Source organism: Molothrus ater, chromosome 15 (genome assembly GCF_012460135.2).
Source record: "Molothrus ater isolate BHLD 08-10-18 breed brown headed cowbird chromosome 15, BPBGC_Mater_1.1, whole genome shotgun sequence".
NCBI classification, from domain to species: domain Eukaryota; kingdom Metazoa; phylum Chordata; class Aves; order Passeriformes; family Icteridae; genus Molothrus; species Molothrus ater.
In genome coordinates this window covers 4,644,663-4,666,192 of record NC_050492.2, presented here as the reverse complement: position 1 = coordinate 4,666,192, position 21,530 = coordinate 4,644,663, and the positions used below count along the sequence as shown (strand labels likewise).

General features: G+C 41.6%; 1 protein-coding gene across 4 annotated transcripts in view; it reads left to right on the top strand.

The window, feature by feature from the left end:
• The window catches only part of TENM2 (teneurin transmembrane protein 2), a 737,821-nt gene that overhangs the window by 678,877 nt on the left and 37,414 nt on the right, over window positions 1-21,530 (top strand). For all 4 annotated transcript variants that reach the window (XM_036391814.2, XM_036391811.2, XM_036391822.2 and 1 more), the window contains 3 exons: window positions 3,554-3,700; window positions 14,685-14,895; window positions 19,456-19,575. In XM_036391814.2, the coding sequence (XP_036247707.1) occupies window positions 3,554-3,700; window positions 14,685-14,895; window positions 19,456-19,575 (478 nt within the window). The remainder of the gene's footprint in view (window positions 1-3,553; window positions 3,701-14,684; window positions 14,896-19,455; window positions 19,576-21,530) is intronic.

The following is a 21,530-nucleotide window of genomic DNA, read 5'->3' as shown; positions in this document are numbered from 1 at the left end:
AATAAATGGCTGATGGCACAGGAGCAGAAGGACTCAAAAGACACAAGCTCTTGATTTACTTCTGTTTTTCCATGTACAAACTGACCAGAGGCTAAAAGCATAATGCTTTTCTCTAAGTAGCTCTGAGATACACTTAGATTTCTTTTTCCCTTCACCTCTCCTATTCTTTTTTTTCCTTTTCATTATACTAAGAGGCTACCTCTTCCATCAGAGTTTGGAAACTTATAAAGAGAAAGGCTTCTCTAACTTCTCTTTCCCTGGCTGCCCTTTCCCTTCCTTTTTTTGGAGAAAGATTTGCTCCACCATAAGTGGGAGTTCTGATGATTCTGACTGAAACCACAAATTTGTTAGGCAGACTTTAGTTTGGTTTATTTTACTTAAATGGTTTAGTTTACTTAAAATGTTTGTTTTGGAGTTTAAAGTAGTTTATGCAAGGGAAAATCCATATATGTGTGGGAAACTGGACATGTGTACTTGTATACCTGAAGTTTGGGAATACCAGACTAAAAAGGAAGTCTGTGCAGAATTTATCCAAAATTGAATTAGAATTCTTAATGTACTGCCTGGATTCTGGAAATTTTGTTGAGTTCAAATATGAACTAATCACCATACAATTGAATCTCAGAATAATTTCACTGTAGATGAAAGCTGGGAGTATTCTCTTGTAAATATATCCAGCACCCTCCATTTTTGAACCAAGCACAGTCCGTATTATGGTGTTTGCTTTCTGATATCTCTCATATCCTTGTCACAGATTCCTGATGCAATACTGAAAAATCTTTCTGAAATATTTCTTGCTGTTTTAATTGTGAATTCATATGTATTTGTAGTAAAGTTTTCAGCTTCCAATTCCACAGGCAAGCTGGAGATAGAGAGGAGGGAGGCTGCATTAGTGTTTCACCTTCAGCAGCAGCTAGAAAAGTGTGAGACACTCGAACTGCTGTTGCCTGTACTCTGCCTGTTCTCTGAATAAATAGGTTGTCAATCTAGCACTTTATACAAGCACTTTCTTCTTTTTTAACCTTGCTTCTTGACATTTTCCATTAAGCATACTGTAATGGAAAAGATGAGGAGAATTTCTCTGCACACCAGGAATAGCAAGCTGTCTGCTTAGCACCAAGGGCCCTTTGCTGAGCGGTGAGTGAGAGCTGCATCCCTCACTGGATTGCTTCTTGAGATGAGACGCTGATAGCCCTTCCCTGTGTGACTCTGGGAGAATTCCCCAGGCAGGCAGGAGGCAGCGCACTGCAGCGTGTGGCTGCAGAATGCAGGCAGGCTCTGCCACAGCAGGGAGAGCTGGGTGTGCTGCCTGCCTGCAGGGAGCCTGGCCAGCAAAGGCCATCTGTCCAGCTGTGCCACTGAGCCTGGGCTCTCAAGGCTCCTCAGGCAGGCACTTTGTCACCTTGTCCACTCTCCAAACCCCTTGGTGGCCACCAAGCCTGTGAGATATGTGGAAATCCTGTGTGTGCAGAAGATGTTCATCAGTAATAATCACTGCTCACGTGCACTGGTAGGAAGATTTAAACAGAGATAGGCAGTGCAATTCCTAAATATAAGCATTTTTTAGAAGAAAACTGTTATTACTGCATCATAATGGAGCTCTGTTTTCGGGTTGGTCTAACAGACTAGAATGCTATACAGATACTTGCTTGAAGACAGGCAAAACCAGAAATCCGTAGATGCACACAGGCATGTACAGAGACATAACCATGCAAAACACCTAATTAGTTGTCCATTCCTGAAATCTGTTTCAAAGCTAATTCATCATTAACTAAATAGATCTTTTAAGGAAGACATTATTGTCCAAGCACTTAGATCTTATTGTAGTGTACTGCTGTTCCTTCCCTTCCTTCTGATATTTATGCTACTCAAACCCCAGCTCTGTCTTTGGAAGGCTGCAGTTAAATGAGCTCTGTGGAGGTAGCATCGTGTTTCCTAGCAACACCATGTCTGTGGCACTGATGCTGCCTTCCCTCTCTTCTCTAAACGCAAAGTCATGTCCATTAATCCCCAGCTGCACTTAAAACTTTTCAGGGATTTTGCTAGCTCCCCACTGTTCATGTTTTCATTTTGCTCAGATGCTGCAAGGCAAACTGCTTCAGTGATTTAATTCTTGTCAGTGCCTCAGTAGAAAACCAACCACATGGGTATATTCACAATTACTGTTTGGTTTTCATTTAAAACAAATAATTTGTCCTACACTGTGATGCCTCCCCTCAAACGTTATCATTTTGGTCATTCAAACAACCTGAAAAATGGAAGAGATAAACTAAATGTCTTGAAAATCTATTACCTGTGCTGCAAAAGTAACTGATTTTTTTAAGCTAAGATATGTAGTGGCAAAATAACCCTAAATATAAGTGAAAGAGGCTTTTTTTTTTTAATACACAAAAACGTTGAAATAAAACTTGTAGGACTTGTTTCTATCTGCCAACAGCTTTCTGTGTAACATGAACTGAATAGTCTTTGACCTCTTGTGATACCAGCTGTGAGCTCCAGGGGTAACACTTTGTTGTATGGGAAGCTCCTGCAGCATTGTGAGAATGAGTCTGGGGTCAGAGAAGCTGCTCTCTGACTTCACCTGGCTACAGCCAAGGAGCTGGGAGGAGCAGGAGGAGCCAAACTCAGAGCTGTGGCTTTCTGAACAGGTTTGTAAAAGCACACACCTGTTGGCAGGCAACACAGCCTTCCTCCTGCTCAAAGAGGTGCTCTGAGAGGTTGGCCTCCAATCTTCTGTCACCCCACAGACAAATAGCTGTGCTTGTGTGGGTTGGGTGTTGAGGGATCTGGTTGCAGTTTGGTTTTCTTACCTTTTTCCATAATGAATATTCAGTGAGATACTGTAATGTCTCCTGAGACTCATTTACTTCCAGGAGAAAGGAGTTGAGGTATTCTATCACCTATGGACATTTGTTAGAACATGTAAGTAGCTTAGCTAATTAATATTTTTGTTCCTAATTTAGCTCTTGCTATACAATAAGTCATGTCATATTCATAATCAATTCAAAACACTGATCTTTGAGGGGATATCTCTTCTAATATGTTTTTCAGAAAGTGTAAGATGTGGCACCAAAATATAAGGAAATTAGTGTAAATAAGTAGGTATTCTAAAATTACCATCAATGAAGGAAAGTATTAATTAATTTATTTAAATAGATAAAAGCATTTATTTAAACTTTGTGTTTAGACACAAAGTTTAAATAAATTATTCTGGAGAATAATGCAACACTCAGTACAAAAAGTCCTCTGAGCACTGACGAGCTTGTTGAAGAAGATGTGTGCACACATACAGAGGGAAAAATAAGAGACAGATCTTCTGTCAGCAGGCTGTCATTTCTACCAGCTCGAGGTCTGGACCTTTAGAGGGTTCTTAAAACAAGTGTTAGAGCAGTAGGGCTCCTGTGCTAGATCCCCATTTCTGCAGGGTGTCCCCTTCCTTCACCGAGCGTTCCCGCCGGTGGCAGGACCGAGCCTTTTTGTCTGCACAGTAGCACGGCCTGAGCGCAGCGGGGTGGGGGTGCCCGGGGCTCACCTTGTCCGTTTGTCCTCGCAGATGGCTGTCCGGACCTGTGCAATGGCAACGGGAGGTGCACGCTGGGCCAGAACAGCTGGCAGTGCGTCTGCCAGAGCGGCTGGAGGGGCCCGGGCTGCAGCGTGGCCATGGAAACCGCCTGCGCCGACAGCAAGGACAACGAGGGAGGTGAGCGGGGCCGCCCTCAGTGCCGGCGGGCAGAGCGCCTCGGGAGGCACTGTCCTGCCTGTCCTGCCTGTCCTGCCGTGTCCCGCGCTGCTGGCAGGTGTCGCATTGCTCTCCAGCAAAGGACAGGAGCTGTGGCCGTGCGGGACCCGCTCGGAGCCCGGCTCGGGGCCAGCCCAGCCCGGCTGGGAGCACGGCCCGAGCGGAGCTGCTGCTGCTGAGGCACCGGCACGGAGCGCCCTGTGCCCCTCGGAGCAGCCACAGAGCCACCGTGCTGGCCTTGTCCCCTGCTTGCTGTGCACGGCCCTGCCAGGCTGCCCCTTGGTGTCACAGTGCACAGTCCCTGTGTCAGGCTGTCCCTTGGTGTCCCACAGCCCTGCCAGGCTGTCCCTTGGTGTCACAGTGCACAGTCCCCGTGCCCGGCTGTCCCTTGGTGTCCCACAGCCCTGCCAGGCTGTCCCTTGGTGTCACACTGCACAGTCCCCATGCCAGGCTGTCCCTTGGTGTCACAGTGCACAGTCCCCGTGCCAGGCTGTCCCTTGGTGTCACAGTGCACAGTCCCCGTGCCAGGCTGTCCCTTGGTGTCCCACAGCCCTGCCAGGCTGTCCCTTGGTGTCACAGTGCACAGTCCCCGTGCCCGGCTGTCCCTTGGTGTCCCTCGTGCCAGGCTCTGCAGGGCAGGGTGAGGTTTGCTCAATGGGCGTGTAGGGCTGACATCCCTGCTCTGCTCTCCGTGCCCTGTGTCAGGCATATCACTATTAAATATAGGCTTTGTCCTGTGTTTCCCTTCAAAGATGTTTTTTGGGTTTTGTTGAGCCTTCCATGGTGGCCTGAAAGCAGTTTTGAGATGTTGTGATTTCTCAACAAGATTGGTTAATTTGCTGCTTCATTTACAGGAACTTTCTTATTAACTTTCAATGTAATGTCTTTAGAAAGTCACATAGATTCTTTTTCATATGCTTCTGCTGTCTGCTATAAACCAAGCATCAGACATAGCTTTTTTTCCTTGAGACTCCTTCCCTTTCCTTTGGCCAATAATTAATCTAAAGAAAACATCCGCTGTTTGCTGATTAATAAATATTTTATAAATGTATTTCCTAAAACTGCAAAGCAACATTGGGCTGTATCAAGGGTAAAATTGTCATTAGGCTGAGTGCTTTAATTTAAGTAAGTCCCAAACTGAGGAACAGGTGTATTTGGTTTTGATTACATGATATTAACCACAGCTGAATATCATCAACTTGTTTTAATTTGTAAATCCTCTGTTAGTTCCTTGGTTTCACATGCTCAGTGCTTACAAAAGTATTTTAGAAGTTCAAAAGCTATTTCAGTTTCAGAGAACTAGAACTTGCTTTATAGCTGTTACTGAATTATGGAAAGCAGAATCTAGCTGCCAGAGTACATTAATTGGCTTTTAAGTATATAACAAAGCCCACTAAACTTGTGTTAATATTCAGTGTAAGAAACTAAAAGGTGAAATGCTTAGGTTTGCAGTTTTTACATGCTTTGAAGATTATAAAGGGAAATTTGAAAACAGATGTATTATTAGAATTTCCTCAAAGAAAGGAAAAAGGTTGGAAATGTTATTAGAAAAAATGGAATAAGAGGTTTATTTATTTATCCAGGACATTATTTTGCACTTGTAAAACAGACAGGCAAGCAGGGGAAAAAATGACCAGTGACACTATTCTGCTGCTCATCCTGATGAAAAACTGTAGAATTGTAAAACTTATTCAAGGAGGGTAAACAGGAGCTCATCATAAGCAAAGAATACAGGCAGAATTGCCATACAACAGATACATAATATTATGAATTAATAATTAATGCAGAATTGTATATTCCATTATCATGTGAGTTGCATGGATTTCGGTTTACCATAGTAAAGCACCTGAAAGAAAATTAGTTGGTTTAGCTGAAGGCTGGAAAGGCTTAGGGGAGAATTCTCCAGATGTTCTCAGTGTTTGCATTTTAAGTAATTTTTTTCCAGAGACTAGAGAGGTTACTGGTCACTGGTTCTTGTGAATGTAAATAGTTTGAAAATTTAAGCTTGATCCAAGATCCAGACAACCTGAGAAGTCCCTTTGACCCCCATGTTTTCACATGGGGTTTACGGTGAAAATTAGTCTCAGCAATTTAATTCAATGATCATTCCTGCTCTTATAGTCTCATCCTTATTAATTCCCATAGAATGTTTGTATAAGGGAGCTCAACACCTGTTAAGCTGCTGTTTCTCCTCAAGCTTTCCAGGCTTTCCTAAAAAAACAGAGGCACTTTGAGCTCTGCTGTGTTTCCTGCACACAGCTCCCCTCAGGCTATGCCACTGCAGTGCTCTCAGTCTCTCCCATGCCTTGGTGGTTTGTGCTGCTGCAGTTTGCTCCCTCATATTTTGGGGTTCAGATTCCTCTGAGATGTCCTGGGGTTCTGTCCCATCTAAGCTGTTAGCACAGAGGCGTTTTCCTGACCACCAGTTTGTCAAATTCACAAGAACTACAACAAAACTCAAAGACAAATATAATGATTAATCCCTTCATGATTAATATCTCAGAATGCAGCCCTGCCTTTGCCTGAGATGCTCTGCTCTGTACATGTTTGGTTCTGCACACCTGGCCATGAGTCTGTGCTCTGAGCTGTGTTCAGAGGGGAGTTTGCAGGAATGGAGAGGCTGGAAGGGCTGTGTGTGTTCTGTGCTTCAAACTGCACCTTTATGTAATTGTGACTGTCTGTATAAAGGAACAGATAAAATTAAGTTTTGTCATTAGACAAAGCTGAAAAGTGTACTATGGGAATCAATAGTAAGGATCCAGTTAGTTACCAGAATGCCAAGTTTCACATAAAATGCAAGTTTATTGGAAGTTAAAGAAATTGCCTCTTCTCCCAGTCACTCTTTTCATTTGAAACTCAGCTGAGTTTATTTGCAGCAAAGTGTTGAACTCATTTGCTGCTCCATTACCAACATTGCTCTGTTAACATAAGCAAGTAGTTCTGGGCTAGTACAGAACACACAAGCTGTTCTTTTGGAAGGCAGTAGGGTAGCTAAAAATACTTTTTTTTTTCCTTTTTCCTAAATGAGGTCTTTTCTGGACAGTTGAGCCTCCTTCCTTTCTGTCCATCTCTGCATATTGTTAAAATACAATTCCTTCAGCATGTCACTGAAAGGGAACTATCATTTCCTATCTTCTGTGGCAGCAGATTTAACATATCTTGGAGCTTTTTCCCTGTTCAGCCATTCTTATTGCAATTGTATCTCACAATCAGATTCAAATGCCTTGGGCCAAGTCTTCATTTTATAGATGTCAGGGAGAGCATTGCCACTGACTCCAGAGGGTTTCCCATTTGTCCTGCTTTGTTTTATTATCTGCCACAATGCAAACTCCATACCATGGTTCAAAAAGAGAAAAATGAAAGATTATACTTAATATTTTCTTTCCATTTTAGATTAATGTCCTTTCCTTGGTTTATTCCTAGAAGAGGCAGATGAGTCCCCCTCTCTTTTAGACTTACAAATCTTCATTTTAAATGAGATGTCAGTGTGGATTACTGGCATGAATAAAATGTGATTCCAGAGCAGTGAGAGGAGAGAGTCTCCAAAGCTGCTGTCTCCTCTTAGGGCTGTGCAGGGTGAATGATCTGAGGTAACACTGGGAAATTCACCTGCTTTTGCCCTCACCATCACATAGCAAATCAAGGAATGGGCTTAGCTAGGTCTGGCAGTGCCCAAGGCCAGTTTGGAGGGGCTTGGAGCAGCCTGGGACAGTGGAAGGTGTCCCTGCCCATGGCAGGGCTGGCGCTGGATCAGCTTTAAGGTCCCTTCCAACCCAAGCCAGCCTGTGGTTCTGTGATTGATAATGAACATGTTCAGCGTTATTATGGTGCACAGGCTACTTTGCAGAAAAAAAAAAAAACCTTAAAAGTCTTTTATTTATCTTTTTGGAGTTTTTTTGCTGGGGTTTTTTTTGGTTCGGTTTGTTTGGTTTGGGGGTTTTTTTTGTTGGTTTTTTTTTTTTAATTTCTCTGTAAGGACAAAGCCTAACTGAAAAGTAAGGGCATTCTGGCATGGACTCACTTTTAACATCTCTCTAAACTGCAAAGTGCTTCTGTTTTCCAAACCATGTTTGGATTACATAATTTGCTCACTGTGGCTGCTTCTAAAGCTAATATCTTCCTTTAATCAGTCCCTCAGTAATCTAATCATTATTAAGCATCTTTTGGAGGGATTAGAAATAGCTTTATTTTAAGACCTGTAATTGTGATTACAATATATAATCCCCCTAATAGACACATATAACCTATTTAATTCACCATGGCTTTATTTTAGGAAATTAAGGCATTACTGATGGTATTTTGAGGAATGGGAGAAGATATGCTACTTTTTACATTCCTATTTCTTTTGGCATATTGCACAAGGAAATCGCTGCTGTGGCTGTTTATACCCATCATTTTGCAATGACTATTTTATAATAATTTGCTTGATCCTAAATAGAAAAATGTTTTTAGTCTCCATAAATTACTTCAGTTTAACTAAATTTCACCTTAGACTTTGCAGCACTTCCAGCTGCATGAGACAATGGGATACACAGCAAAACTCAGATGTCTTTCCTAAATTATAGTTTCACTAAATGTTGGATGCGGTTGATTTCCATCACATTTAGGAATCTTTGTCCTGAGTGTCTTGGGATATTTTGGGAGAGAGATTTAAGAGTCCTGTCCTCTTCAGAGGCGGCCTTGGCACGAGCCCATATTGCCCACTGGGGCCGCTCCTTTTAGGCTTTTCTCTTCTTCTTTCTCTCTTCTCCCACCTTTTGCAGCTGTTCAAATTTACTCATTTTTGTAGTTTTTATTGGCAAGAGAGTTAAAATATGTAGTCTCAGAGAAAGAAAAACAGGAAATAAGCTAAGTTTTGCTAAATTTGTTTCATATTTGATCAGGATGGAGAGGGCAGGTGCAGGCAGGTTAAAAAGAAATAAATTTTAAAAAAAGCTTAAAAGCAATCACTGCTTCTATCACTTCCCAGATCACATTTCTCCTCACAATGTAATTATCTGGACTAAAATTGGTAGGAGAAAGAAAGGAAGCAACCCCTAGCAGTATAGAATATTAAGCCAAACAGAAATGAGGAATTTCTTATTTGTTATGCAAAGTGGCACATTCTTTTTAAAATACATTTTAATTTTTTTTCCGCTTGGCTTTCCAAAGAGAGATGTGCATCTCTCAGAAGGTAAATTTTGCCCTTCAATTTGTTACTCTATATCTTTAACCCCACCAGGAAGTACAGTTGGTGGTAATTCTGTTTGGCACAATACATTAAGGATAATGAATTAGAGAAAGCTAACTAGCTGCTCCAGTATGAAATCTCTTCAATTCACAAGAAAAATGCCTTTCTAGTGAAGTTCACTGTCAGGACAGTGCACTTGACTGATTGAAAGGCTGTTTATTTGAGTTGTCTTAGAAAACTCATCTCTGAAATTAGACAGAAGGAAAATAGAAAGAAAAGAGAAGTGTCTTCCTGCAATAAACATTTAGAAAAAAATTGCTTTTAGAAAATTACAAATCCTGTGACTTGATACTGCATCAGGCTCGTGACATTTAAGATAATACAAGTATTTCACAGCACAAAAGCAAATCATGTAATTTAGCTTGCCTCAACAAGCATTGCCTCAGCAGGGGTCTCTAATTCAGCACAGACAAAAGATTTTATGAAGTTCTCAATATAAATACCCAGAATACTCTTGGCACAGAAAATACTTTCCCAGAGCCTGTACAATAGTCAGTTGTGGAACATTAAATGCAATCAGGAGCTGAAATCTGTAGTGGATGGGGGCCAGAGTGAGTCACGTAGGCTCAGGTATAAAATCTGTATCAAAAGTAGGCACTCAAATTTTGACAAGAGCTAACGAGTGTGCTTGTATGTGATTGTGTTACAGCTCCATGTCAGCCTCTGATCACCTTCACACACATTAGCCAGCTTATCCCAGTCCCCCTTGGGATGTGGTCTGCAATACCTCACTCTCACAGCTGGGGAGAAGGGAAAGCAAGGAGCTCAGAGCCTGCAAATTCCATGGTTTGAAAAGGCACCAGCACCCCTGTGGGTGTCCATGTACACTGGAGCTGGGCAAACACTGTTTTTCAAGGTTCATTGTTTTTCAGTGCAGCCCTTTGGGTCAGCCTGGCTCTGATCAAGGAGTGGTTTGGGCTTAGGGCATCAATTATCCAGAGGTTCTGAGGGACCCCCAGGCTGGAGCTACCCCTGCAGTGGGTTCCTGCAGCTGCTTTTCCTTCCTGCCAGAGCTCCAGCAGCACAGGGATCCTGAGTGGGCCAGGGAAATGGGGTGGGTGCTTCCCCACTCTCATCCTCCAGGGTACTTTAAAACCTCATTGGGAAAATTTTTAGGTATTCAAAGGCACAACCAATCTCCAGGTTCATTCTACTTTACCACAATTGGGGATCTACAATCCAGCTTGTCCTGAAAGGCAGTTTGGGTTACAAAAATACTCTGTTGTGCTCACAGTTAGATACAAAAGCCAGTGTTGTAATGAATGTCCTGATGGGTTACAGGGACCATCTTTACAGGGCTGAAGCAGAAATAGAAGCATTCCCTTTCTTGTGAGCACCAGGAACTTCTGAGGAATTATTTTGAATGATACATGCCAATATAGATAACAGTAATTAGATCAAGCTACAAAAGTGTGAAAAATTGGGTTAAATATTAGATAAACTTCCTGGTAATAAGATATACTGGGCTGTGGCATAGCCTGCCTGTGGAAGCAGTTTTGCATGCAGTTTTAGAGCTCAATTAATATATTTCTGTGTTGGCAGAGAAGGCCTACTCTTTTGATAATCTGATAGAGCATCTCTAATTCTTTCACCTTGGGTATATTAATACTGCACATAATTAAAATCGGTTCATGATAAATTAACTAATTTGCCCTTAGAGTGATCAAAGACCCTTTTGCCCTCAGGGTTTATAGTAGCTGCTGTTCCCCCCCTCCCCACCTCCATTTTAATCATCAGTCTGAAATGTTTATGGGAAAAAGAAAAAATTCCAGGAATTAGGCTCTGCAAGTCCCCAGCTCCTGCAGCTAGTGAAGTGTAAGGATGCCCTCTGCTGAGCGTGGGCTCAGGAGTTTTGGGTTGGAAGCAGAACTGTCCCTGGCTGGGGACAGAAAGCATTGGCTGAGCAAGTTGGATGTCAGGTCAAAGTTCACTCATTCTGATGTGCATTGTGAATTGAACCCAAAGCACAACCTGCAGGTATTGGAAGAAGTGTGGAAACTGTAGATAATTTACTCACTGGGATTTAAAAACCCCAATAGCTCAAGCATCAGCTTTCTGCAGAAATAGGTAGCACCTTTCTAATTCTGCAATCCAGTAACCTGGACATGGTGAGAAATATATTCAGTGATGCTGGAACACTGGTGCTGAGAGGTTCTAAACACATTAGAACAGTAATGTGGTAAAATATATCACTGTTCCTCCTGAGAGCTTTTTTAGTCCTTCTGATGGTGGTCAAGAGCAACACAATAATAAGGCAGTCATAAATATGACATGCATCAGTAGGTTAATCTACTTTCAAGTATTTCTTTGAAGTTTTCTCTGTGCTGTGTAGTGAATTCTGCCAAAAAGCTTGTAGAACAGTTCACAGTAAGTTGAGAAATGTGTGGATCCACTAGCCAAGTGAACTCTTCAGAGGGATACCATGTCACTTGCTTCATTTCTGAAAAGATTTGGGAATTCAGAAAAACCACGAACAGCAATGGAGAGCTAATCCTGTGCTGCCAGTTTGAATCAGATCAAAATTTCCTATTTCTATCATCTCAGTTAAGACCAAGTCAGGACTTGTGTTGGTCTCAGATTGTTGGAGGAGGTTCAGCACCATCTCAGCTCCCTGTCCAGTCTCCCCCCTTAAGCATGCAGAGTATCAGAGAGGTCACTGCCCATTTGAAACTCAGCTGTGTGTACCATGAAAAGCAGCAATATTTTGGTGAGGCAAGTGGTGAGGGTTTGTCATTGAATTAACCAGATAAATAATTCAGCATACCTGAGGAAATTTGGAGGATGACAAGCTCTGAAATATACATTAAAACCCACAGTACTGAATTCTAATTAAAATTTATGTTAATAGCAGAATTTTCTTTTACAGAAGGTACTTTTTTTTCTAGCTCTGGTTTTAATCAGCTGAGTCTAATGCAAATAAATGATTCTGTAACAATTTACTTCATATATAACAGTACAGTATGGATGGGGAAATGGGCTGAGAGAAACCTCATGAAGTGCAAGGTCCTGCACCTGAGGAGGAGCAACCCCAGGCACAAATGTCACTTGTGTCACTCCTTTGTCCAGTGACTGAGCACTGGAGCAGTGAGGCTGTGGAGTTTCCATCCTTGAAGACATTTCAAAAGCTGTGTGGGCAACCTTGGCAACCAGCATCTGGTAGCCTTGCTTGAGCAATTGACCTCACCTCCAAAGGTCCTTGCCAATCTCAGCCGTTCTGTGATAATAGTAGTCCAGATAGCAAATTAGGCAAACATGGGCTAAAAGCAGATATATTCTGACAGTGACCACTACTCTTTCATGCACGGAGGCAGATGTTTCAGAGCAGCAAAGTCAATAAGGGCAGCAGCTGTGGATGTGAGCAGCACAGGGATGTGTAAGCCTTTGATACTGAGCAGCAGTGCCCAGGGCCTGGCTGTGTGTGCTGAACAGACCCAGAGTTTGCTGCTGTTGTTGCAACAAACTGGATCAGCTAGTTCACATGAGGTGAAAATATCCTAAATCCTGAAGCTTGCCATCTGAGGATAAATTACTACAGGGGAATAGAGCCATATAAGTAATAAAGTTAGAAAAAATAAATTGTGTTATGCTCTATGCCTGTCTTTTTTAAATATTGTTTTAAGATGCATCTGAGTCTAACTTCATAGAACTGCAGCAAAAGCTTCTTACATGGAAGGAATCACAGGCAGGTTTTTCCCTGCTGTTGAATGGAGATGTTTGCAGCATCCCAGGTCCTGAACTGGCAATTCAGAGCAGTTTGATTGCCTGCTTGATTGTTTGTGAGATAACAGTGAGATTGGCAGTGGCAGGGTAATTTACTGAAGATTGCAATGTCAGACAATATCCAAGGGGGCTCGTGAGCATAAAGATGTGATTCACATGACTGACAGGAGCCTGAGGGATTGATATGCCCATTCCAAGTTCAGGGTGTCATCACAAGTGTTTGGCTGCAGCATCCCATAATCAGCTGCATGATGAGGTCATTACAGGCAGAACTTCTGCTCACCTCTAATAACACCTATGCCAAAATATGATGCAGCTCGAATAGGTAAATGTGAATTTGTCAGAGGGAGGAATTTATATCCTTGGTTTGCCTCTGTTATTTCTAGTGTGTTGGTAGGGTTTCCTTGCCTGGTGGTCATCTGAGAACTGGGTGGGCTAAACAGAGGGCAAGGTTCAGTTCAGAGTTGGAGAGGTCTCACAGAATGAGGGAGAAGCTGAGGAATTCTCAGAGCTTAGTAGGAAAACTGCCTTGAGTTATACCCTGAAGCTAATGATGTCCTCAGAATGATTATATAAAGTGGGGAGGAAATTAGATGTAGCAAAACAGAAGGATCCTGCAGCCTTGTAGGAGAGAATTTTAAGATGAATGGAGCTCTTAATGTGAATAGGCGAGTGACCTTAAAGCAACGTATAGCTCTCACAACAAGGTAGTTTGTCTGACTTAAATCTCCTTAGAGGCCTGAGTGAAACATTGTCAGCATAACTTGGCAATTTTGTTTTTAAATCAGGTCAGGCACCGTCATTTCAGGCACACAAAATGGGTTGGAAATAAAGGCTAATTATAAAATAAGAAAGTTTTTTGTCATTTTAGATTGGTTTTTTCCTTTAGGTTGTTGTTTTTCCAGTTATCACTGTGCTGGTCTGTTGTGCACTTGAAAATCCTGAAAATGCACGAGTCATGATCTTACCCTAAGGTACTTTTGTCTGCTTCCATACTGGAATGCTCTCTCTTGTGTATGATTTTGAATGCATGTCCAGGCCATATTTGCATTCAAAAATCAGATTGATACACCTTGAGAAGTTTTACAGACATAAGTAGATTGCAGATTGAACTCCTGATTCTTGCCAGAGTAGATGAACAAATGTTTGTAAATTGTTAGAGATGATAATATTGCAAAGCAAATGGTTAATAATTTCTAAATCATAGTAGAGCTCCATTGAGAGAACATATTTCAGTTAAATAATGATACCAAATGAAGAGATGATGATAGAATTGTTACTGTATGTGCTAAAATTGTTATTTATCTAAGTATACAGATTGATCTCTCCCTTGATTCCCTTTTAATTTCTGGTGTTAAAATTCTCTTTTTTCTTAAAAATGCATCTTAAAAAAATTCATGATAGATAACCTAATCTGTAAATGATGAACTGAACCCACCAATTTTGTGACTGATCTTCCTTGTCCAGGCATGCACACAAGTTGTGAGCCAGATACCCATGGGAGGTGGGAGTTCCAGCAGCCCTTCCCTGGGAACTGCCAAAATGGCTGCAGTGTAATTTGTGTTTTACTTAGGTAATGATGGCTTTGTCATCTCCATCTCCTCTCGATTCCTCAAATAGAACAAATAAAATCAAATCAAAATCAATCATAATTCTCAAGACAAAAAAAACAAACAACAAAACGACCAAACAAGCATATAACTTAAAACAGAAATCCTTTATTGTTTCCACTTCCTTTTGCCTAATTTCAGCCCTTGACAGATTTATTGAGATTTATCCTCATCTAACCCTGGTTTACATTAATTGTAGTGGTTTTGAAGGAGTGTGCTCCAAAGCCTCATCCTCAGGGCACTGCTGGCTGAATTACCAGGTTTGGGGCATGGGGATGCTATGAACAGTGAACTTCAACCATTTTTCCCAGTGCCTTAAGCTTTCCATGGGTGTTACTGCTCCACAGCTCCGTGCTGGATCTCAGTGGTGCCTGTTACCTTTCAGATGGCCTGGTGGACTGCCTGGACCCTGACTGCTGCCTGCAGGCCACCTGCCAGAACAGCCTGCTGTGCCGGGGCTCGCGGGACCCGCTGGACATCATCCAGCAGAGCCACGGCGCCGTGCCCGCCGTCCGCTCCTTCTACGACCGCATCAAGCTGCTCGTGGGGAAGGACAGCACCCACATCATCCCTGGGGAGAACCCCTTCAACAGCAGGTGAGAAATCCCCTTCAACTGCAGGGAGCAGCTGGCAGTGTGACACCTGTCTTGGTTTGAAAGGACAGGTATCTGCTAAGGAAGGCAGGAGCCTCCCCTGAAATGGAAAATGTAACCCCCCTGCCTCTGAATTGTTATAATTCTGAAATTAAAAGGCTCTCAGGCAAAGATATGGGAGCAGGAATAATAGCTCTTTCGTAGGAAAACTAAAAATACAAATATAATAGTACAAACAACAAAAAAAGCCACAGAGTCAGAAAGTCAGAATAGGAGCTCACCCCCTGTGTGTCAGGGGATGGCACAGCCCCATCCCATGGGGGCTCAGCCCTCCTGCAGTGCCAGCTGTGGCTCTGCTGCAGCAGGGATCCTGCACAAGGGGGGAGTTTTCCTCTGCAGCTCCAGGGCTGCTGGAGATGGGCCTGGGCTCCCTCTGGCAATGCAGGGTAGCAGAAGCTGCTCCTCTGGCAATGCACTGGGGCAAAGGCTGCTGGGGTGTCCCAAAGCTCAGATTGGATCCAGGTAGCAATGCTTGGCTCCTGCCCTGGGCGCAGCATCTCCCCATGGGATGATGGAATTGGATCAGCCCTGCAGGGACACTCAGTGGCCATGAACAGAAGATAATTAATAATTAATGGCCCATTAACAGAAGAGATCTCCTGGAGGGAGGATTGGCTGTGGGAGAGATAAAGGAAGCTGCCCAATGAACAGCAGAGAACTGCCTCAGCTCTCACAGATGGGAATAGAATACACACCCCCATTTCCAACCTAAGACACACCAGATCTGTGCATTGCATGGGAAAATTTGTGCCAGTGATTCTGTGTGTGGTTTAACAGGAGCTGCTGCTTGCACGTGCTTCATCTCAGGCATTGATCACACTGAGGCCACGCTGGTGCAGTTTATGATGTGGCCTCTATTTTATAACAGAGTTTTATTAGCATTTCAACAGTCTGGCAATGCCCAGAAGAAGGTTTCTTCCACTGAGTAGCAGCTTCTGAGGTTTATATTTTATGAAGACTGCAGTCTAGAGAAAGGGAAAACACTAACTAGTTTCCAGTTCATTTTTAATATAGTGCCATTAGCACAAATTTCAATAATGGAATAACATTTCAAATAATTTTAAAAATCCATTGATTTATGGAGTTTTATTATTTATTCTTTATATAAAACCATTTTACTTGTAGCATTGATCCACCTGACTGCGTTTACTTTTTCTTCTTGTTTTTTTTCTTTTTCTATGCATGTTTTCTAAGACTATTAATTATATATTTGCAATGAATCTAAAAGCCAGCACATCATTAATTAATATTTGATGCCATTGTATGCTTACAAGAAGATTGGTATTTATCAATATTATATAAATAGGTCTCCATGGAAAGATGCTAAGAAATTGATGAGTTTATTATTTATGTTCATATCACCAAAGTTAAAACTGAAGAAAGAGCTTCATTTGAGATAACACCCAAAGGACTGCACTTCATTACAGGAAGTTTTCTCAGTCAGAATCCCATTACAGGCTTAGTGGGTGATGTAGAGCATGTCCCTAAATATTTGTCTGTGAAGAGAGGATCATAATGTTTCTGGATACACCAGGCAGGTCCCCATTGTACTCACCCCTATGCTGTGCACAATCCTTTCCATATTCCATCAGGAAACCCCTGGGATCCTGATGGAATATGGATCCTACTCTATGCAATATAGATTTTATGCTATTCTATAAAATACTCCATGCATACACACACGGAGTTGTTAAAAAGAATAGAAAAGAAATTGTTCTTCTTACACCTTTTTTAATCCTTGAAGTGTTTAAGGCCAGGTTGGACAGGGATTGGAGCAGCCTGGTCTATTGGGAAATGACCCTGGCCATGGCAGGAGGTTGGAACAAAATGATCTTTAAAGTCCCCTCAAACCCATTCTATGATTCTATGAATTGGTGCTCTAAACTGAACAGGAGCTGAGCAGTTCAATCCTGAGGCTTCTTTAAAAAAAAGAACTCATTGGAAACTTTAGTTTTGGGGTTTTTTTTAATGTTCCTCATTGTAGGACTCTTAGTTCTGTTTTATTCATCTGAGCTACACTGCAGATTTTAACACATCTTTGCAAATGACCTATTAATGATGTTAAAATTGGCCTTCACCTCTAAGTTCTGAAGGTACTTCTGATAATTCTATGGCTCAACTGCTATTTTTGGTACCAATTTTAGGAAAATCTAATGTATAGTGTCAAGTTGTAAGTTTTAGAACTGATGGGTTTGTCATTTAAAAGTGCCACAAAGTTGAACTCCCAACTTTTTCGTATACTGAAGCTGCCATTGTCTCAAAAAGTAGCTCCTGTGTTTGTAAGCTGTTTGCTGAGCTCAGTCTGTCATTCCATTGAAAGACATGAAAAAGTGGGACAAAATAATGGTTTGGGGTTTTTTTTCCAGTTTTAGTTTAAGAAAAAAAAAAAGTTATTTCCTACTATAAAGGAATAAATAACAAAATGTATTGATTGCTAAAATAGGTACATCTCAATGACTTTTTTTCTGTGCAGAAACAAGATTAAATGATGTTTCCAGGGGGAAAAAAAAGCTATGTGTTTTTACACATTTAAATTCCTTGGTATAAAAAAATATATATAATTCCTGTATCAGTTCAGTTTTTCTGTTACACTTTTAGAAAATTACCAAAGAAAGGTGATTGTATGTGTGACTATTAGTCAAAACATTGCTTCTTATAAATCCATATTTTAGCTACATTTTAGCTTATTCTAATATCTATTGTCTTCCTTATTTAAAATTTTAGAAAAAAAAAGGAATATTATTGACCAAAATATTTTATTCAAATTATTTCCTAAAATATTAAAATTGAAGGTAGAAAAAATTAAGTCATGGGCGTTATTAGTTTTCTTCTGCCATCTGACAATTTCTTTCTAAATCTACTTTCTGCACAGTTTCCCTAGAGAAGCTTGAGTGACTTTTTTCCTGCAACTATTTCTGTGTGTTTGTCACATAAAATAATTCAAGCAAAATGAATAATGCCAAGACAATTATCTTGGTCCAATGTGTTCCCAAGCAAATTTTTCTCAACAGGTTTCAATTTCTATTAAATTCCATATTCTGTTACAAAATGTTGATTTAGCAAATTAAAAATGGACCTGACAGGTCAAGAAGCACTTGAAAGTCCTAAAGGAAAAGTAACAGAAATGGCTCGTGTTTATTAATTAGATGTTTTTTATGTAATACTGAAGAAAATATTGCACCTGTTTGGAATAACAATATGAAGAAATAGCTGTTCAATAGCCAATATAATACAGTTAGAAATGTACCTCCCAGCCCCTGCACATCTGAGAGTGGGCAGAAAAGAGCTGCAAACCATCCCTGGTGTGACTGATGCAAGGAGCTGTCCTGTGCCAGGGGCCCATTGTCAGTGTCCAGGCAAGCTCAGCCCAGGTTAGTCCCCCAGTCCAGCTCAGACATGCCTGGCTCAGGGTTCTGTGCCTGGAGCCTGCTGAGCTCTGGGAGCAGCCCCAGTCCTGCTGGAAGGGCTCCTCATCCCCCTTCTGTCAGCAGAGCAGAGCTGGGGGCTCATGCTGGAGGCACAGACTGGTGAATATATAAATCTTTTCACCTGTGACTACAGCAAAGTGCAATTTTACAATCCCTGAGATTGTGGGTTAAGAGGAGTTCACTCTCCCTGTTTTCACCTTCTCCAGTTTTCACATTTCCAGTGTAGCAATGGAAGCCATCTACAAAGAGCTTTTCCTTTTCCATTGCCCTTTTACCAAACAGCTTCTCCCTCCCCAGTCTGCTTCTCTCAGGGCTCAGGGAAGGTGGAAGGGAAAGGAGCCAGGGGCTGGGAACTCCTCTCCAGCTGGGAGCAGCAGCACTTTGTGCCTGCTGTGCACTTAGCAGCAGCAGAGCACTTGCCATAGAGAAAAATCTGACTGTGCCTCTTAGAGGAATAGCTCATCTTCATCTCCCTTAGGTTAAACAAAGCTGCTTGTCCTGCTGGCCAAAGAAATGCTTTGTCTTGCCTGTGTGTGAAGCTGGACTTTAAACCAAATCCTCCTTTTGGCAAAGGGCAAGCAAGGGTTCCAAACCAGGCTGGAATGCAGTGTACAGGTATCAGTCATTCCCTGAGATGAGGGAATTTGAACCTTGATGTGAAGAATTGGTGATACAAAACAGAGATGTGGCATTGCTCCATGTTTGTCAAGTGTGGCAGGGACCCACAGGAGTGGTACTGAGCCCTGCAGGGAGGTCCTGGAGTTTCAGTGGCTGCACGAGCACAGCTTTGGCCTGGCTGAATGGGAGGGAGCTTTGTACCCTGCAAAGCCTCGTTAGACAAGGAAAGCACTGATTGCCATTCTGTGTGCACTTCTCACTGCATAAACAAGCATTTTCTTGATTTAGGTGTGTAGAGGGAGCTGGGCAATATTGTCGTCCTTCAGTATTCTAAAAACCCTTGGAGTAAACTGTATTTAGAGTAAATGAGGTACAGGTGTTCCACTACTTCACTTATAAATGACATAACCTCCCTTTGTAATTAGCTTCAATACCTTTAATTCTCTTTCTTTTCCAGTCTTGTGTCTCTCATAAGAGGCCAAGTGGTGACTACAGATGGGACTCCTCTAGTTGGGGTCAACGTGTCGTTTGTCAAGTATCCAAAGTACGGCTACACCATCACTCGCCAGGATGGCACGTGAGTGTCCCTGCTCCCCTGAGCCCCTGTGTGCTCTGCAGTGTCTCTGCTGATTAACAGATGGTGTGATCTAATGGAACCATGTGGCACCAGACATTGCCTTCCTCCTAGGGCAAAGAGCTATTAAGTAAACACAAAAGTAATTTTTCACACGGCGTTTTGAATACTAACTGCATGTAAATACGGACAGGCTGACTTCTGATAATGACGTGTTAGCAGGCACACTCCTTTCAAATAAATTGCTCTGTATCTATGAAAACATTTGTGGGCTACAGCAATATCCAGCTGAGGCAAGAAATACTTTATTTTAAAATACAGAGCAGGCTAACACTTCTAGGAAAAAAAGAAAGCATCATTATAGAACAGTATATTTTGTTAAAATTTCCCTTCTGTTTCTCTTTGCTTTTGAAGAGACACTCTCTTTTGAGTTTCTTCAGGGTAGAATGTAATCAAAAGATTCTAATTGAATATATTTAGACAATTTCCTGCTGTGCAAAAAAGTGCTTTTCCCCCCTTGTATCAGCTTATTTGAAATGCACACAAATTCAGATAAACAAAAGTCATTGTGTCATGGTTTATCTGGTTTACTGGCTGGGGTAACTAAAACAGTTTATCTAACACAGGCATTGTAAACATTTGCCATTTTATCTTGATCTTGCATAAAAACAATGGAATTTATATAATTAATAGGAGTCAACTGATCTATAGGGAGTATTTAAGTTCCATACTTTCCAGAATATTAATCTGTTATAATAAAAGTATAATGTTGATTTCAGTGGTTTTAAATTGCAGTAAATGGTGAGCTGAACTATATTTAAATCTGCATAGATTATTGATGTCATTGAGTAATTTGTTCCGTTGCCAGCATTTACATAAAACAACTGATACCTGTTTCTATTGTCAGAACAACCTGGAAGCATTTCTCATTTAAGCCAGGTTTGAAATGCCTGTGCAGCTCCACATTACTGCTGTGATTGTGTAGGGGGTTGGAAGTAAACACCTAATTTCTCTGAAAAATGATAGATCAGTTATCTTTGGGACAGGAATTCTTACTTGCAGAACACTTCTCATTACTATTCTCTTATTGCCATGTGTCCCATTCTGTGCTTGAGGGACAGGATCTTTTAGGAAAGGGATAATTCAGTGTCCTGCTCAGAATGCACTTGGCTTCTCTGCTGTTTCTATATAAAGGTGACTTGTAATAATAAATGTGGTGGTTTGTTTGTTGGGTATTTTTTAAATTATTTAATACAGAATTTATAATTTTATCGAAATGAGCTTTGTCCAAGTGACTTCAAATCATTGCTTGTCTTGGCTGGTTTTCAGCAGTTTAGTTGCCAGAGGTTCACATCCCATTACTGATCATTGGAACCATGGCATTTAAAACATAATCATGGTCTGCTCACTGTCCCCACCTCCAGTGGTGGGGAGAGAGAATCGCAAGAGTGAGAGTAAGAAAAATCTTTGATTGAGATAAAAACAGTTTAATAACTGGAATAATAATTATAAAAACTCTGGTAAAAAGGAAAATAACAGAAAGATAAGTTAATTCCCAGCCAGGTTCTGAGCAGCTTTTCCCCTAGTTTATATAATGGCAATTATATATCACTGTATATTACTATATCACTGTATGATCTGAGATATCCCTCGGTTCAGTTGGGGTCAACTCTCCCAGCTGTGTTCCCTCCTGCCTCTCGTTCTGCTCCCTGGTGGGATGGGGTGAGGAGGAAGAAAGGCCCTGACTCTGTGCTCTGCTATAATAAAAGCACCCCTGTGTTATCAACATTATATCCTGAATCCAAAACTCTGCTCTCCACCAGCTGCTAGGAAGAAAATTAACTCTATCCCAGCCAAAACCAGACAAATACCCATCACTGTTGGTATGCCTCTGTAGCTGTCTCATTAGCCAGGAATGTGATTACTGGAATTTCTCAGTCTTGCCACTTCTAAAGGCC